General features: G+C 42.8%; 1 protein-coding gene across 3 annotated transcripts in view; it reads right to left on the bottom strand.

The window, feature by feature from the left end:
* Positions 1–946: 946 nt before the first annotated feature.
* Positions 947–14,087, bottom strand: part of LARGE1 (LARGE xylosyl- and glucuronyltransferase 1) — a 208,959-nt gene continuing 195,818 nt past the window's right edge. For 2 of the 3 annotated variants that reach the window (XM_059815933.1, XM_059815935.1), the window contains 3 exons: positions 11,494–11,640; positions 5,618–5,813; positions 947–1,481 (listed from right to left, as the gene is read on the bottom strand). In XM_059815933.1, the coding sequence (XP_059671916.1) occupies positions 1,284–1,481; positions 5,618–5,813; positions 11,494–11,640 (541 nt within the window). In that variant the 3' untranslated portion in view covers positions 947–1,283. The remainder of the gene's footprint in view (positions 1,482–5,617; positions 5,814–11,493; positions 11,641–14,087) is intronic. The other variant, XM_059815936.1, reaches the window with a different exon arrangement.

The raw sequence follows: 14,087 nt of genomic DNA, 5'->3' as shown, positions 1-14,087 counted from the left end.
GTGTCTTGTTTTCTGCATTTTGCTTGTTAGGTTTCCTGTCTGCCCTCCAGCATACTGCTGCGTGTACCAAAGTTGTGAACTTGACCAGCCCACGTTCAAGCAAACACTCACACTCAGATTCCCAACACATTCTTTTCTCCCCCTCGAATGGGGAGTTTATTCCTAACAGTTCTGCTCCTTTTAATTATAAACTCCTTTAACGAAGTAGTTCTGAGACCTTGCAGCAGGCAGCAGGAGAGCACCAAGGCTACTAGTTGCCATGTTTATATTCCCTGTTCAGCAAAGAAGTCCACTTAAAGCCCAAGGCCCAATGCCTTCACGGATGGGCATGCACTGAAATGAGCCTACAAATCAATACCACCTGCACAACGTGCCTCATAGGCAAAATCCAATTCTTGCCTGAAAAAGATAAGGAGTTACAGCCAGGCCCTTTATTTTACGAGACACACACGAACAAATTGCTCTGGTGAAAACAGACCTTACACTGACAAGTTTTGTTCACTTTCTGGCAAAGCTACTGATCTTCTTTACTGGATCACCAGAACTGAAGATGGGAAAGAAACACAAGGGAGATAGTTCCTTGGCAAGAAAAGGAGCAGCATTTAGGACTAGGGAAAAGGTAGGGTGGGGTACAGGGGATTTTCCTGATGAACCAACTAATTTGAACCAACTAATTAACCGGCATCATGTACACACCTAAACCAGTAACACACCTTCTCTGGAGTGCAGTATTGTATACGCGTCCCCTTCATTTTCAAGGCTAGTTCAGACCTTTGGCTCATCCTGCATTAACAAGGTCATCCATGTTAACAGGGCCCCTGTGAAAGTTCACAGGTGAAAGTTCCCTTTTAGAGTAGTGCAGATTTGAAATTCACAGGACAGCGACCCGAAGGTCTTCCTTTACAGATAAAAAGCATGTCAAATTATTAAATAGCAACATGAAATCCTATATTCTGAAGGTCTGTCTTTGCTCTGCACTTAGGAGAGCAGAGTGCATTCCCAGCCCCTGCCCAGTCCCCACCTCCAGCAGCATGGCGGGCGTGTGGCCGGCACCTCTCGTTGACACCTCACAAATGCTAAAGCTGAAAGGCCTGGGGTAGTCGGGGAAGGGACGAATGAGCATAGTCAGAAGACATGTCACTTCAAATTTCTACTGTTAGAATTGCCGGGTATGATATAAAAACAGAAAGTATTTCTCAGTTTGAAGTTTGAAGACCAGGCCCCAAACTTTGAGTGGCTCCTCCCTCCGGTGTCCCTGTTTCCCACACATGGGCTCTGTTGTGCTAGCTGTTGTTCTCTGCCGTGAGATATTTGAGGGCTGCAAAGCCATAGTGGCGTGACATATCCTGCTGGAACTCCTCTTTCAGGGTCTTGAGACAGATGCGGTATTGCTTGTTGGAGCGAAACTTGGTGATGTCGAAGCTGGGGGCGTGTGGCATGTGGATCATGTAGGCGTTGGGCAGCACTGTGAACTCGTACTCCTGGGGAAGAAAGACACCAGCTGTGAGGGTGTTCCCAAGCCCTCTTGCAATGCCTCTCTCCCATACCTCCGCAGTCAAACATGCTCCATCACGTAACAGTGCAGTGTGGGTCTCAGAAACAACAAACCCATACAGATATGCCAAAGTTGCTTTTTCTTGGTGAAAGTTCTACTTTCTCTTTTAAAATGTTTTACTCCGTATAAGCCAAATAATGGGGAAACAGTACAAAAGGCATGCCTGAAGCCATGTCTGCAGCACAGATTTTGCAGTAGTGTGCTTGCAACCAACACAGCTGCGACTGCACCCAGCATGAGTCTCAAGTGCCAATGCAAAAGCATGGTTTTGCCCTTACAATTTATCTCGCTTGGGATGCTGGAATAAGCTATATTTACAATGCACACACTGCACTACATACATTGCTTTGCCTGTATACTAACATACTTAGTGACAAAACTGTCCAAAACTATTTATAAACCTGAAATAAGGGTAGAATATGGTATCTTTTATAGGTGATGTGTGAAAGTGGACCTGCTAATTCCATATGCGTTGAGAAGGTTTTACACAAATTAAGTTCTCCTTCACAAAGTATGAGATACTGTGCTAATTCCCTGTCTCCTCTAAAACTACTTCACTAATTCTCTTTATTTATATCTGACCAAGTTCTTTGACAATTTTTGTTGTTAAAAATGATGGTTCATTTAAGCCTCAATTACTCTCGTTAGATTTTTTTTGTTTTTATAATTAAATATATGATCATTAGAACAAAGCTAGACAAAGACTGATTCTTAGACAGGCTGGAAGGTCACTAGTGTAGGATGTGCAAGAACCAGATATCTGCTCCTGCCAGGAACTGGGCAGAGAAGGGATGTGAACCTCAGTATTCTGTAGCAAAGTAAAGTACCCTAACTACTAGGACACTACCTCTTTTTTCATATGAAATTTCAAAAAATATGACTTGTATGGGATGCAGATGACAAAGGAACTTCGAACACTCCACAGGCAAATTTCCTATTGTCCTCACACAGTTTCTATTTACAACTGTTGCTGTATTGACTCATTAACCATCTCTGCAGAAGACAGTGGGCAGGGAAGAAACAGCCACAGAGCATGCTGGCTTTAAAAGAAATGGTGCACAACCTCCCCTGGTTTGCAAAGTCTGGTCACTTGTAGATTTAGGAGTCTGTGCAGAGACACAAAGTATCTGCAGCACAGAGCCAGAGTATTCAAAAAAAATTTGTTAGGGAAAGAGATTTATGGGAAAGAACATATTTGTGCTAATAAACGTGAGTGTTTCACCTATAACTCTTTCCTTACCTAACAAAATATGATCAGCCTGGAAAAGACTGAAAACTGCTGGGTTATCATGCTACCAGAAACCAAGTGTTTGAGCAACACAGCCCAAAATGCAGCCCAAACAAAATGGAAAGAATTGAGCAGAACACAGTGTGGATCCATTTCCGAACTCAGGCAGTGGTACTAGTGAGGCAAAGTGCAGCTAAGGCTGCAGTGCTGTCCCAGAGACACCTATGAAACAGTAGCATGTGTTGGACAGCTAGGTGCACATGCAGCTGTATGGCTACTCCTTTCTCATTATGGGAATGCCTGTTCCCTGCCAGACAGTGCTAAAGGGGTAAATATTTGGGCCAAATTACAATGCTTTCATATATGGGAATGGGCCCCTCTGAGCTTCTGTTTGGGGTGATAAATGTATAGCAAGAGCAAAATAATCTGATGCTCACAGGCAGAATTCATTTGGCTGGAAGAGACTTAGAACTAATGGGTAACCAAATGCAAAAACAAAGGCTGGCATGATGGAGTGAGGAGAGCTGATAAACTACGAACTACAAAATATGTCTCTATGGGACCTTAAAACTAAAGGCTGAAGCTGCAAAGGAAGATACATCCCCCTCATACAATCTTTTCTTTGTTCTCTGTTTGCATCTCAAGCCTGTAATCCTGCAGGTCAGGGACCATCTATGCTCTGCAGTGTAAACTGTTCAGCACAGCGATGCTCCCATCCCTCTGAAAGGCCTTCAGGCACATAAAGCCTTCCAAAACTTATTAGTCTGCTGCTAATAAGCCACTTTGAAAGATGCTGGGCTGGGGTCCTGGAAAAAGGATTGTTCACAGTCCAGTTTCACAGTCACTGGAAGAGCAGGGAAAGGTTTCCTAATGGCTGATCTCTACCATAAGGAAATGTCTGTTGAGAAAGCAATGCACTTGCAGGAAACTCTGCCCCTATCTCACAGGTTATAAATTCTTTAGACGTAGACTGTCGTTATCTATGTATTCGTACAGCATCCAGCTCAGTGGACATCTGCATGCCCCCAGAATAATAATGACGATTATCTCCATGCTGTGTGCTGCTCTGAAGGACAGTAGTGGCACAGGCCCTTGGTAAGGAGTCTGAAACAGTCCTCTTGACAGATGCTGCAGTTGTGAGGAGCAGTGAAATAATTCAATTGAGAAGCTGCTCTGCCTGCTGATAATGAAGCCAGCCAAGCAGCTGGCAGCAACCTGATCTGTGGACACCCTGAAGCAGAGGTATGCCATAGGGGGAGGTTGCTGTGCGATCCCACGTCCCCTCCAGGCTGATTTTCTGGGAGAACAGGCCAATACCCATGTTGCTACAGATGAAAACGAAACTTCTTTTCAATGTGAGAATGTTTTTAAGGCTGGAAGAGTGAGAAAAACAATTCCCCAGAGTTAGTTCCAACGCAATGGCCATTTAAAATATCTGTACTACAATCAACTTTGAAAAATGTTCCAATTTCCCATGTGTGAATCTGTCTGCTGGGCAAATGTCTCTCAACAGAAGAGTTAAATCGTGGGTGCTAGATGAGAGCTGCCAGTGGGAACATAAGCCTTGTTACCCAGATTAAAAAATAATAACTCAATACACTGGCACTCTCCAAAACTGATGGTTAATTGATTAGTGTATGGAAAGTTCATTGGAAAATGAAAGTGCTATAGCAGAGCAAAGTATTATTATTAATGATAATATAAGGGACAATTTTTTTTTTTAGTCTGTAATAATTTTTTCTCAACATAAGTAGGTTCAAATGTGTTGGGAATGCCCTTTTGCAAACAGAGGGCAAGTGGCTGCCAGCCCAAGGTGACCATGTGGTTTTGTAAGCAGAAGTAGAAAATAACACTCCCACCTATGTGCCTGCACACAAATACACTGTAGCCCACACCCCAGAGACACAATCTCCCAGTAACTTGCTGCATGCCTTGTGCTACTCTGCTTCACACAAACTGGGAAGAAGTGGACAGAGAAGGATCAGCTATATTCCAGATCCATAGCAGAAGCTAGCATAGGAGGATACAGATGGCCAAAAAATATGGGTTTTGGTTAGCTACTAGTTCAAAAACTGGGACTGAAACACAGCAAAAACCCCAAACCCCCAAAATAAAAAGAAGTGCCATGACCCAGACCCTGCTGATTAGCACAGTGGTTAGCTTCATGTCCAAGAACAGCAGAGAGATGCAAAACCTGCCATTTCAGTGAGCAGCAGACTGGGCTCCTGCGGAGCCATAGTCACTGTCAGTCTCTAAGATCTAGGTTGGTGGCAGGGACCTTGGCAGCTCTGAGAGCTCTAGTGCCAGTCTGGGTCTCCTGAGCTTTCTCTGCATCCTTCTTCTTATATACTCTGCCCAGCAGCTCCATCCCAAGTCACAGATCCAAGAGGCAGGTAGCTCAAGGATCAAGTGACCGGATCCTGTAGAGTCTGTCCCACAGCCAGACTTTGGAAATGTAAAGTCCTTGTCTTTGCAGAGATGCACTGTAAATCCAGGCCAGAAATTGAAGGTGCTTGCCTTGGATTCAATTTAAGATTGCTTTTTGAATTCTAAAGTAGCATTTGGGACTCACCAACCTCTATTTAACTGAAAAATTTACAGCTACGTCTACAGATGCCTTAGTAGGTGACTAACTCAGACTCAGTTCTCCTTTTAATGTTTGACAAGGCCTAAACTAAGTGTTCCCAACTCAGGAAGCACTCATTAAGGAGCTCAGTAAGGCCAGATGAGCACTTTGGTGATGCAAAGCCTGAAGCCTTTCTACACAACACAGATTTCATTTAACAACCCTGCTGTCCAGCCCTGGGTGAGATATGCAGGTGTTGTCTCCTCACCTGTGCATCCAGTTCCATGATGTGAGCTACTTTGTTCCAGCCAAATCCAACAAACCGCCTGTCATACTCCGGGCAGTCCTTCCTCACAACAACGTATGGCTCAAAGTCTGCTTCCCACTCAACGCGGTAGGGGGTGGTGGCTGTTCGCCACTTAGCAAAGTTCGTTGGCGCGTGCCCTTTTGTCCAGACGTGATACCTTAGACAGACACAAATGGCATGGATGTGGGGAGGTGATTAGGTAGAACGCATCTTGGCGAGGCAACAAAATGTTACTTGTTAGATGAAATGCTCAAAACCAAGGACATTAGCTTACAGTTCACAGCATCGTTTTCAGGAGATATCGGAGGCAATTTCTAGGACTATTTCCAGCACCCTTCCCAGAGCCTCTATGTGCTCAATGTTTAAACACATTTAGTTGGCAAAGGATAGTGTGAAAACACTACCTAACGCTAATGTAAGAAACAATTACAAAGTACACAGACAGTACATCTGCACTACAAAGTGCTGTGTCCCATTGCTAGCAACCAAGCAGCTGTATCAGTGCTCTAAAATTGGTGTGAAATTCTGTAGCTCAGATAAGGTCCCTAAAATTAGCTACTTCTACACCACAGTGACATTCACGATCTGTTTTATATGCAATTTTATGATATGTATGAAAGACACCTGCAGCTCTGGACAGATGTTCTGTTTTATTAATTACTGTTATTACTATGGCAGGAGCCAAAGTGCATAATTAAATTAATAAGTTAAATATTACATAAAGGCTTTCTGCTGTATTTTCTACATTGTGGGGTGTACCCATGTGATCCTGAGTAAGGTAATCAATTTGATTTACAGAAAAAGATCCTTTTATACTTCCTTAATCTTGTTTAGGTCACAGCAGGTCTCTTCCAAGCACAGCTTGAATCCACCCCATTAGTGCCAGGGTCAATGACTGTCTTGCCCACTTATTCGTCTTACACCTTTCCAAAAATCAATGAGACAGGCTCTTTCTGCAGACTCATAGATTAAATAATGAAACAAAGGCATAGCAGGCCATCTGTATTACAACACTTTGAGATGCGTAACAAAAGGGGCAAAACAAACATCCTGCCAGTTTGTAATGTAATGTATCAGAAATAGTGTGGCCAGCAGGAGTAGGGAGGTGATCGTGCCCCTGTACTCGGCTCTGGTGAGGCCGCACCTCAAATACTGTGTTCAGTTTTGGGCCCCTCACTACAAGAAGGACATTGAGGTGCTGGAGCGTGTCCAGAGAAGGGCGACGAAGCTGGTGAGGGGTCTGGAGCACAAGTCTTATGAGGAGCGGTTGAGAGAGCTGGGATTGTTTAGCCTGGAGAAGAGGAGGCTGAGGGGAGACCTTATCGCTCTCTACAACTACCTGAAAGGGGGTTGCAGAGCGGTGGGCGTTGGTCTCTTCTCCCAAGTGACTAGCGATAGAACAAGAGGAAATGGCCTTAAGTTGCAGCAGGGGAGGTTTTGACTGGATAGTAGGAAAAATTTCTTGACTGAGAGAGTGGTGAGACACTGGAATAAGCTGCCCAGGGAAGTGGTGGAGTCACCATCCCTGGAGGTGTTCAAGGAATGTGTGGACGAGGCATTTTGGGACATGGTTTAATGGGCATGGTGGTGTTAGTTGATGGTTGGACCTGATGATCTTGCAGGTCTTTTCTAACCTTAGTGATTCTGTACATTGAATTCACAGGGATGACTCATATGCTAAAGTAAAGGGATTTGAGCATTAAATATTTGCAGCATTAGGACCTGAGGTAATGTTTCTCATAACATTGCAAGCCATTGCTAAAAACAGGGACATAAAATCACAACCTAGGAGTTTCTGCTTTTGCTGTATATTCGTATGGCTTGTAACTGGAAAAAGAGAGGTGTTCAGTTTCACTGACTCTCCTTGTTCAGAGGCAGTGCAGGAGGACAGAATTATTAGGATAGCACTGGGGTCCCAAGTAACGTATGGTCTTTTGAAGGCTGTATTTCTAAACTATAGACAGGTTGCATCACTTTCAGATATCTGGCCTGGGGACCTGGAAAAACAAAGCCCTTCCATATTAAAAAAACCTGTCAATGAATGAATTCTGTAGAGGTTATTAGAAACCAGTGCCAGATTCACAAAGATGCTTACAATCCTTAATGCCCTTTGGAATCATCTCCAAAAAGCCTATCCCTTTTCTTTGTCTCTTTTGGAAATGAGTTGGTAACCTACCCAGTCACTAATATGCAGCTATCTATGCTGGAAAAAAGCACAATCACAATCTGGGGTTTAAAATGATATGGGATTGTGAAGGATGCTGTATCTTCTAACATCATACCTCCAGCATTTTGAAATTAATTATGATAATAATAATAATGACTACTAAACACTTATGAAGTGATTTGTATCTTCAAAGCCCCATACAAACTTTGGTTAATTGAGAGATTCCTGCATAGAAGCAGTCAAATGCTGCTGCTATTCTAGTAGCACTCTCCCACTGATTTAAACAGGAGCGAACATGACACTAACTATAAAAACATCAATTTCTTCCCCCCCTTTTTTGGGGAAAGCAGTGTAAGCAGTTACAGCAGCTCAGGTATAACCTCTGTGAGTCGAGAGAGCTGACCAGCAGGAAAAAAAAAAATGGGGAAAAGACAATGAAGGGAAAATACAGAAGTGAGATTGGAGAGACAAAACAAAGCAGAAAGGAAGGAATAGATCTGATTGTACCAAACAAAATAATACCACAGATGATCTACTTGCCTCTTCAGAGTGACTGATGTGAGTGGAGGGCAAGAGGAAGACAGAACAATAGCTAAGGTCAGGATGAAGAGGAAAATGAGTACAGGACGCTCAAATACAGTATGCACACACTAATGATAAAGGAATAATTAGACTGGAAACAAGAATTGTGAGAGTTCAGGATTAAATACATATCTGTACATACAATATATATGGGTCTACACCTATATACATACACACACACACATAAATCTGCTGAAGCTAGGTCTTGGCCAATGGCTATTCAAGACATGAAATGTACTGCAAAGTAAGATATGCAGACATCATTACATGCATGTCCATATAGAGGAAGCTACCATAAAAGTGAGTAATTTCCAACAGACTTTATTCTCAGTGACGCAGTTGTGAGAAGTGGTTCATTGTCTCTATTGGTCTTCCACCTCACAGGACAAATGAATAAATCTAATTTTCTTGCTCTGGTCCTTCTCATTCAAGATTTAAATACAGATTGAATTTTAAGGCCACACTCAATCTCACTGACTCCCAGGAGAACTTTGTGAAAATTGTGAACAACATATTTTTCACTATACTGGTAGTTTTGTCAAATCCAAACCAAATAATTTGATCTCCGTAAAGTCATGATGAGTTTTTTTCCCATGGTTCATGGAAAACAACTGCACAAACCCCCCCTGCTTTGGGTCAAATGTTTCATCTTACTTTCATTATTGATTGCTTTTATTTAAAATAAAATTACAAAACTATAGTAAACTTTGCTAAAGTTAGCAAAATGAAATAATTATTCTCACAGTGTTCTTCCTCCCTTCCTTGTCCCTCAAAGCTTCCTGTTTCAGTGAGAAAGATGATTCGGTGAAAGAATAACTTTCCTAATTCTGTTCTCAGATGCTTAAACGTTTTGCTGGATTGTGGATGCAATCGGTTAATTAGTTAATCAGTTGTTGCTGGTTATGTTTTCTCAATATGATGCGTCTTCTACCAGCTTTGGTATTCCTTGTGCCTGAAAGCTGTGTTGGCAGTACATTTGTGGTTCATCAGCTATTACCCAGGCACTGAGCTGACATACCCTCGTAAGGCACAGTCACAGCCAGCACCTGCAAACAAAGCCAGCAAGCTGGCACAGAGCAACCCACTTCTGCAAAGGGTTTCCACACTGCACACCTTGCCAGCCGTCGATGGTCACGTGTCTTCCCTTTTCTTCTGGTGGCGACCGGGGGATGTAATTGAGAGCCATTTTGTACTTCTTAGCCGCCCAGAGGTAGAAAAGGTCACCATTTGGAAAAGAGGTGACAAAAGCAATTTCAGTAAGGAAAAGATTGTAATCTACCATGTGGTGTGAGGGACTGGGATGCTGCAGGCACTCTCAGCAATCACTGTCACAGCAGTCCTCCCCAGCTCACTCCCACCCACTCAGCCTCGAGTTGCAGCGTTATTAAAGCACCTTGAAGGTGGAAATTCTCAGCCCAGATCACAGCTGCTTTGTGGCTGTTGATAGATTTGAGCAATGAAATGAGCCAAAGCAAACTGGGGAAGCATTTGTAAAATGTGTCCTACATTACTATGTACACCAGCTACAGACTGCATGTCCTTCAATTCTTATTTAACCTTGCTCTGGCAAAACTCCCAGTGATGTTAAAGAGATTTTTGCCTGAGTGAGACTTGAGAAAGGATCTGCGAATCTGGCTGTGTATGTAACATGCCGACATGCTGTATAGCTTGAAGATGACGTGTAGTGGAAGGCCATTGCTATGCAAGCTGAAAATTTGATTGTTGGTGGAATGTAACATCTGAAAATCCTGAGGGTGTTATATCCCACTGGAAGGATTTTTTCTTTCAACTATGGGAGAAACGATTCTTTTCTATCAACAAATCTCTTGTTAATTTGCATGTCTTTGACTGTTAAAGAATGATGGGAAAGTGAAAGGCACTTGCTCCATCAGTATCCTTAAGTAATTTTCCTGAGAGAGGCATGCCTCTCTTAGTTGCATCAAGTTTCTATTTCAAGGCAGTCACTGGTAGAGGTAGTGTCAGAATTATGTTTTCCAGGCTCACACAGGCTGTCTGCTATGACATGTGCATGAGTGTACATGAGGGAAGGGTGGCTGCTGCAATGAGAGGTGTGTAATACAGGGAATGGGAGAAGTGTGAGGAAAGCTCTGAAGTAAGGGAAGGATGGGAGACATGATATAGAGCTCCATTGGCCATGGATAATACCTAGCTTTTTCATAGTTTTTATCTCTAGATCTCAAAATACTGTAAAAAGGAGAGGTGAACATTGTTACCTGCATTTCAGAGATGGAGAACAGAGATGTAAGAAAGTGAACTGATTTGCGTACCACCTCCCAGCAGGGCAGTGGTGGAGCTCAGAAGAGAATGCATGTCTCCTAAGCCCCCTCTCTGTGAAATATCATAAGGGCATATTGTGCCTGCGATGCTTTACAAATGTCTGCTAGTCAGACCTTACCACACACACCCAAGAGACAGTTAACCCCTGGTAGTTGCACTTTAAAACTGAAGAGTCTGGCAGATAATAGAAATGACTTGTTCACAGCCACAAAAGGAGTCTTCTTCAGAGAGGAGTTCCAAATGTAGGTGTTCTTTGCTTCTCAAATTCTAGTCAGAGTACACTTTTACCTCTGCATTGAGAAAGTCTAGCTATTTAAGCAGCTGTTTCACAGTTTAAAAGAGCACATGACAAGCCTGCATTTGTTTTTCCAGTAAGTCAGTAAGGAAGCGAACCAATGAGCAGAGAGAAATTATTTTTGGTCGCATGAGGGACACAGCTATCCGGATAGTATTTGGCAGTCAAAAAGCAAATTACACGCACATGAGTGTAATGGTTGCGCTTGATTTTGTAGCGCAATAAAAAATGATCAAAATAAAACAAATTCAATTTAACAACTGAAGTGCTTCAGTAGAGGACTATAATACTAGATAAAATGCTGAGCTTACAGATGGAATATATCCACATACAATTCTGTTCACCGCCTCTTTATGCAAAGGGAAAAAAAATTCCAATAGTGTTCTTAATGGAGCTAGCCAGCTGACAGTGAGAGAGAAAAATCAAATATTCACAGAACATCAAAAGAATCTTTAGAGAAAATGACCACAGGTTCAACAAAATACTTTCCATTACCTGAATGTGAAGAGGGTTCCCATGTCCAACATAGATAGCAGCTCTGCTTTTGACTTGGGAAAGGAGAGGCGGTAGCGTAGGGTCTCAAAAGCAGGTACAATCAGAGCTTTCTTGGTGTTAGCCAGGTCTAGCTGGATGACGGACTTCCTGGCAAAGAGAAACAACAAATACAAGCAGAAAAATTTTAAACTGAGAAAATCACTTGGCTTTTCAAAGTAAAGAGCAGAGAATGGGCAGTTTGATACTATAAATGTAACTATGGCCCATATTTTTTCCCAGGGTTGTTTCATATTTTCCTCTCCTTTTGAATCTGCTGCTCTAAGAGCAGGGAGAACAATCACAGTTCAAAAAGAGCTTGCGTGTTTGACCGATCAATGCTGCCCTGCATGTCCAGGGGTGCTCAGAGCTGAACTAGCACTCTGAGCACAGCCAGTTGACCACCTCTGTAAGAGAAACATAGTTGAACGTTACTACATATGTGGTAAAGAGCTGCCCGGTCAATGGCAGTTCTAAAACAATGGGATTTATCCAGGACTCAGTGGGACTTACCAAGGTGAGGAGCCAGGAAGTTTGGTTGCATTTCAGCCTAGCTATTCTCTGTGCTATGCTGGCCATGATACTTGCTTTCCACCTCTGCTTTAGAGCTCTGTGTGTTCTGCAAGGTGAGTGTTACCTTAACGCCACTATGGACCAGATATTTGCCCTAAAGAACACTGTTGCCATGATGGTCGGTCTTTGTTCAAGGCAAGGCACAGATCCACTGCAACAGGACGTGGTGCAAATCAGCAAAACTGTAAATTAGCAGTATTTTTTGACTATTGTTAATCATGTTCATGGTACTGCCCAGAGATCAAAGCTCATTTGTGCTTGGCTCTATACGTAGGGCAAAGAGGCTGTTTGCTGCAGAGAAGAGCTGTGCACTGGATGCGATGAGATACCTTGCTTTTTGCCTTCTTTTGCTGCAAGTTGTTCAGTGCAGAGACTGTTTTGAGGGGGGGGTGTGTTTGTGTGTGTGTGTGCACATGCTGCATTTTGCACAGTAGGGCCCTTCTCCAGACAGGGACCTTAGGATGACTGCTGCAGGAACGCAACAGCTTAGCAACCTTATGCAGTGCCTGCCAGAGGTATTCAGTCTATTCTTTCCTAACAAACTAAAACCCAAAGACAAAGAAAAAGAAGTTGTTTTTCCATCCCTAAACTGAATCTTACTATGCTTGTCATTAGAAATAACTCTGTCTCGATTTTCCTTTCATTATCTTCACATTTCATATGAGAAATATGCCTCTCTCTCCCTGCCAAAGTCAATTCCCCTTAACAGGATTCACTGTCCTGACTTTTATGTTCCTGCAACAAGCAATCAAGGACAATGTTGACAAGCAGCAAACTCTCTACAGCCTTACAAGATGAAGGAATTGGGATTGCTGTCATAATAACAGAAGGACCAAATAAACCACTTTTCTAGGCCCAGAATACCTAGAATTCATTTATATTGCCATCAGAGAAAAAGAAGAGCAGGGCTATTTAATAAAATCTGAATTTTAGAGAATTCACACCACCCTATAGGCCTGTTCTATAAAAAGAAATCTGTTCTCAGTCCCTTACTGCAAAGTTTGCATTGTTTAAAGAACCCCTGCCACATTCTAGTGAACTTTTCACAACTTAAGGATTTTAACAGCATCTTATCCATTTTTTAGGATGCTCTTAATGTTTTTTCCCCCTTCACACCTTCTCTGCAAGCAGGGCACACTAACAAAGTTTCTCTGACATCTCAGGCTTTCTGGACTCTGTGCAATCTATCAGCCTTGAGTGGTATAGCTTTGGGGATTCAGTTCTAGGAAGGAGCAGGTAACGTTTGCAGTGATGCTCACCCTTTGGGCTCTGCAAGGAAACAGCAGCTTCCATTTATGGCTGTTGCTATTTCTTTGTTTGATGGAAAGCTCAAAAGTCCCAGGCAAAAAACAAGGCCCTGCTGTGCTTGGCACTGTCAAAGAGTAGGAGACAATCCTGCCCACTGAAGTTCACAGTCTGAAGCTGAACAAAGCTGAAGTAGGTATAGGTATCAAGAAAAAGTACCAGCAGAGACTGTCAGACAGAGCAAGTTGTGTTGAAACTAGTGTTGAATGTGACTTCCTTTGTAAGGTATGGGATACAAGCACAAAAATGATGTGGATATCAATAGCCCTCTTTGCATACTCCCTACTCTTGTCATCTGCAAATTTAATGTCCATTGTAGAACTGTTGGAAAGAATAGATGACAGCACCTTCATGAAGAAAACCAAAAGGCAGAGAGAACAAACTGATACAAGAGGCTGAAATCACTTGCACCATCAAAGTCAACATGAAAAGTTAGTAAGTGAAGAGAAGCAGAGGTCTGAAAAAAAGATGCTTGTAATGGATACAGTCAGACACAGAGAACTGGTGGACGTACTTCAAGAGTGGAATAAAATAGCGCGATCATCTGTGCAGAAATATTTTCAAGAGATACGTAAGCGTCTGAGGTGCATGTTGGTAAGGCCAAAGGGGAGGGGTTCACCAAAACTGAGCTGGGAGTTGAGACATGCTCAGTCAAGAAGTCCAGTAGCACTGACCTCCAA

The sequence above is a fragment of the Gavia stellata genome, chromosome 4 (genome assembly GCF_030936135.1).
Source record: "Gavia stellata isolate bGavSte3 chromosome 4, bGavSte3.hap2, whole genome shotgun sequence".
In the NCBI taxonomy this organism is placed as follows: domain Eukaryota; kingdom Metazoa; phylum Chordata; class Aves; order Gaviiformes; family Gaviidae; genus Gavia; species Gavia stellata.
This window is presented reverse-complemented; position numbering and strand designations above follow the sequence as displayed.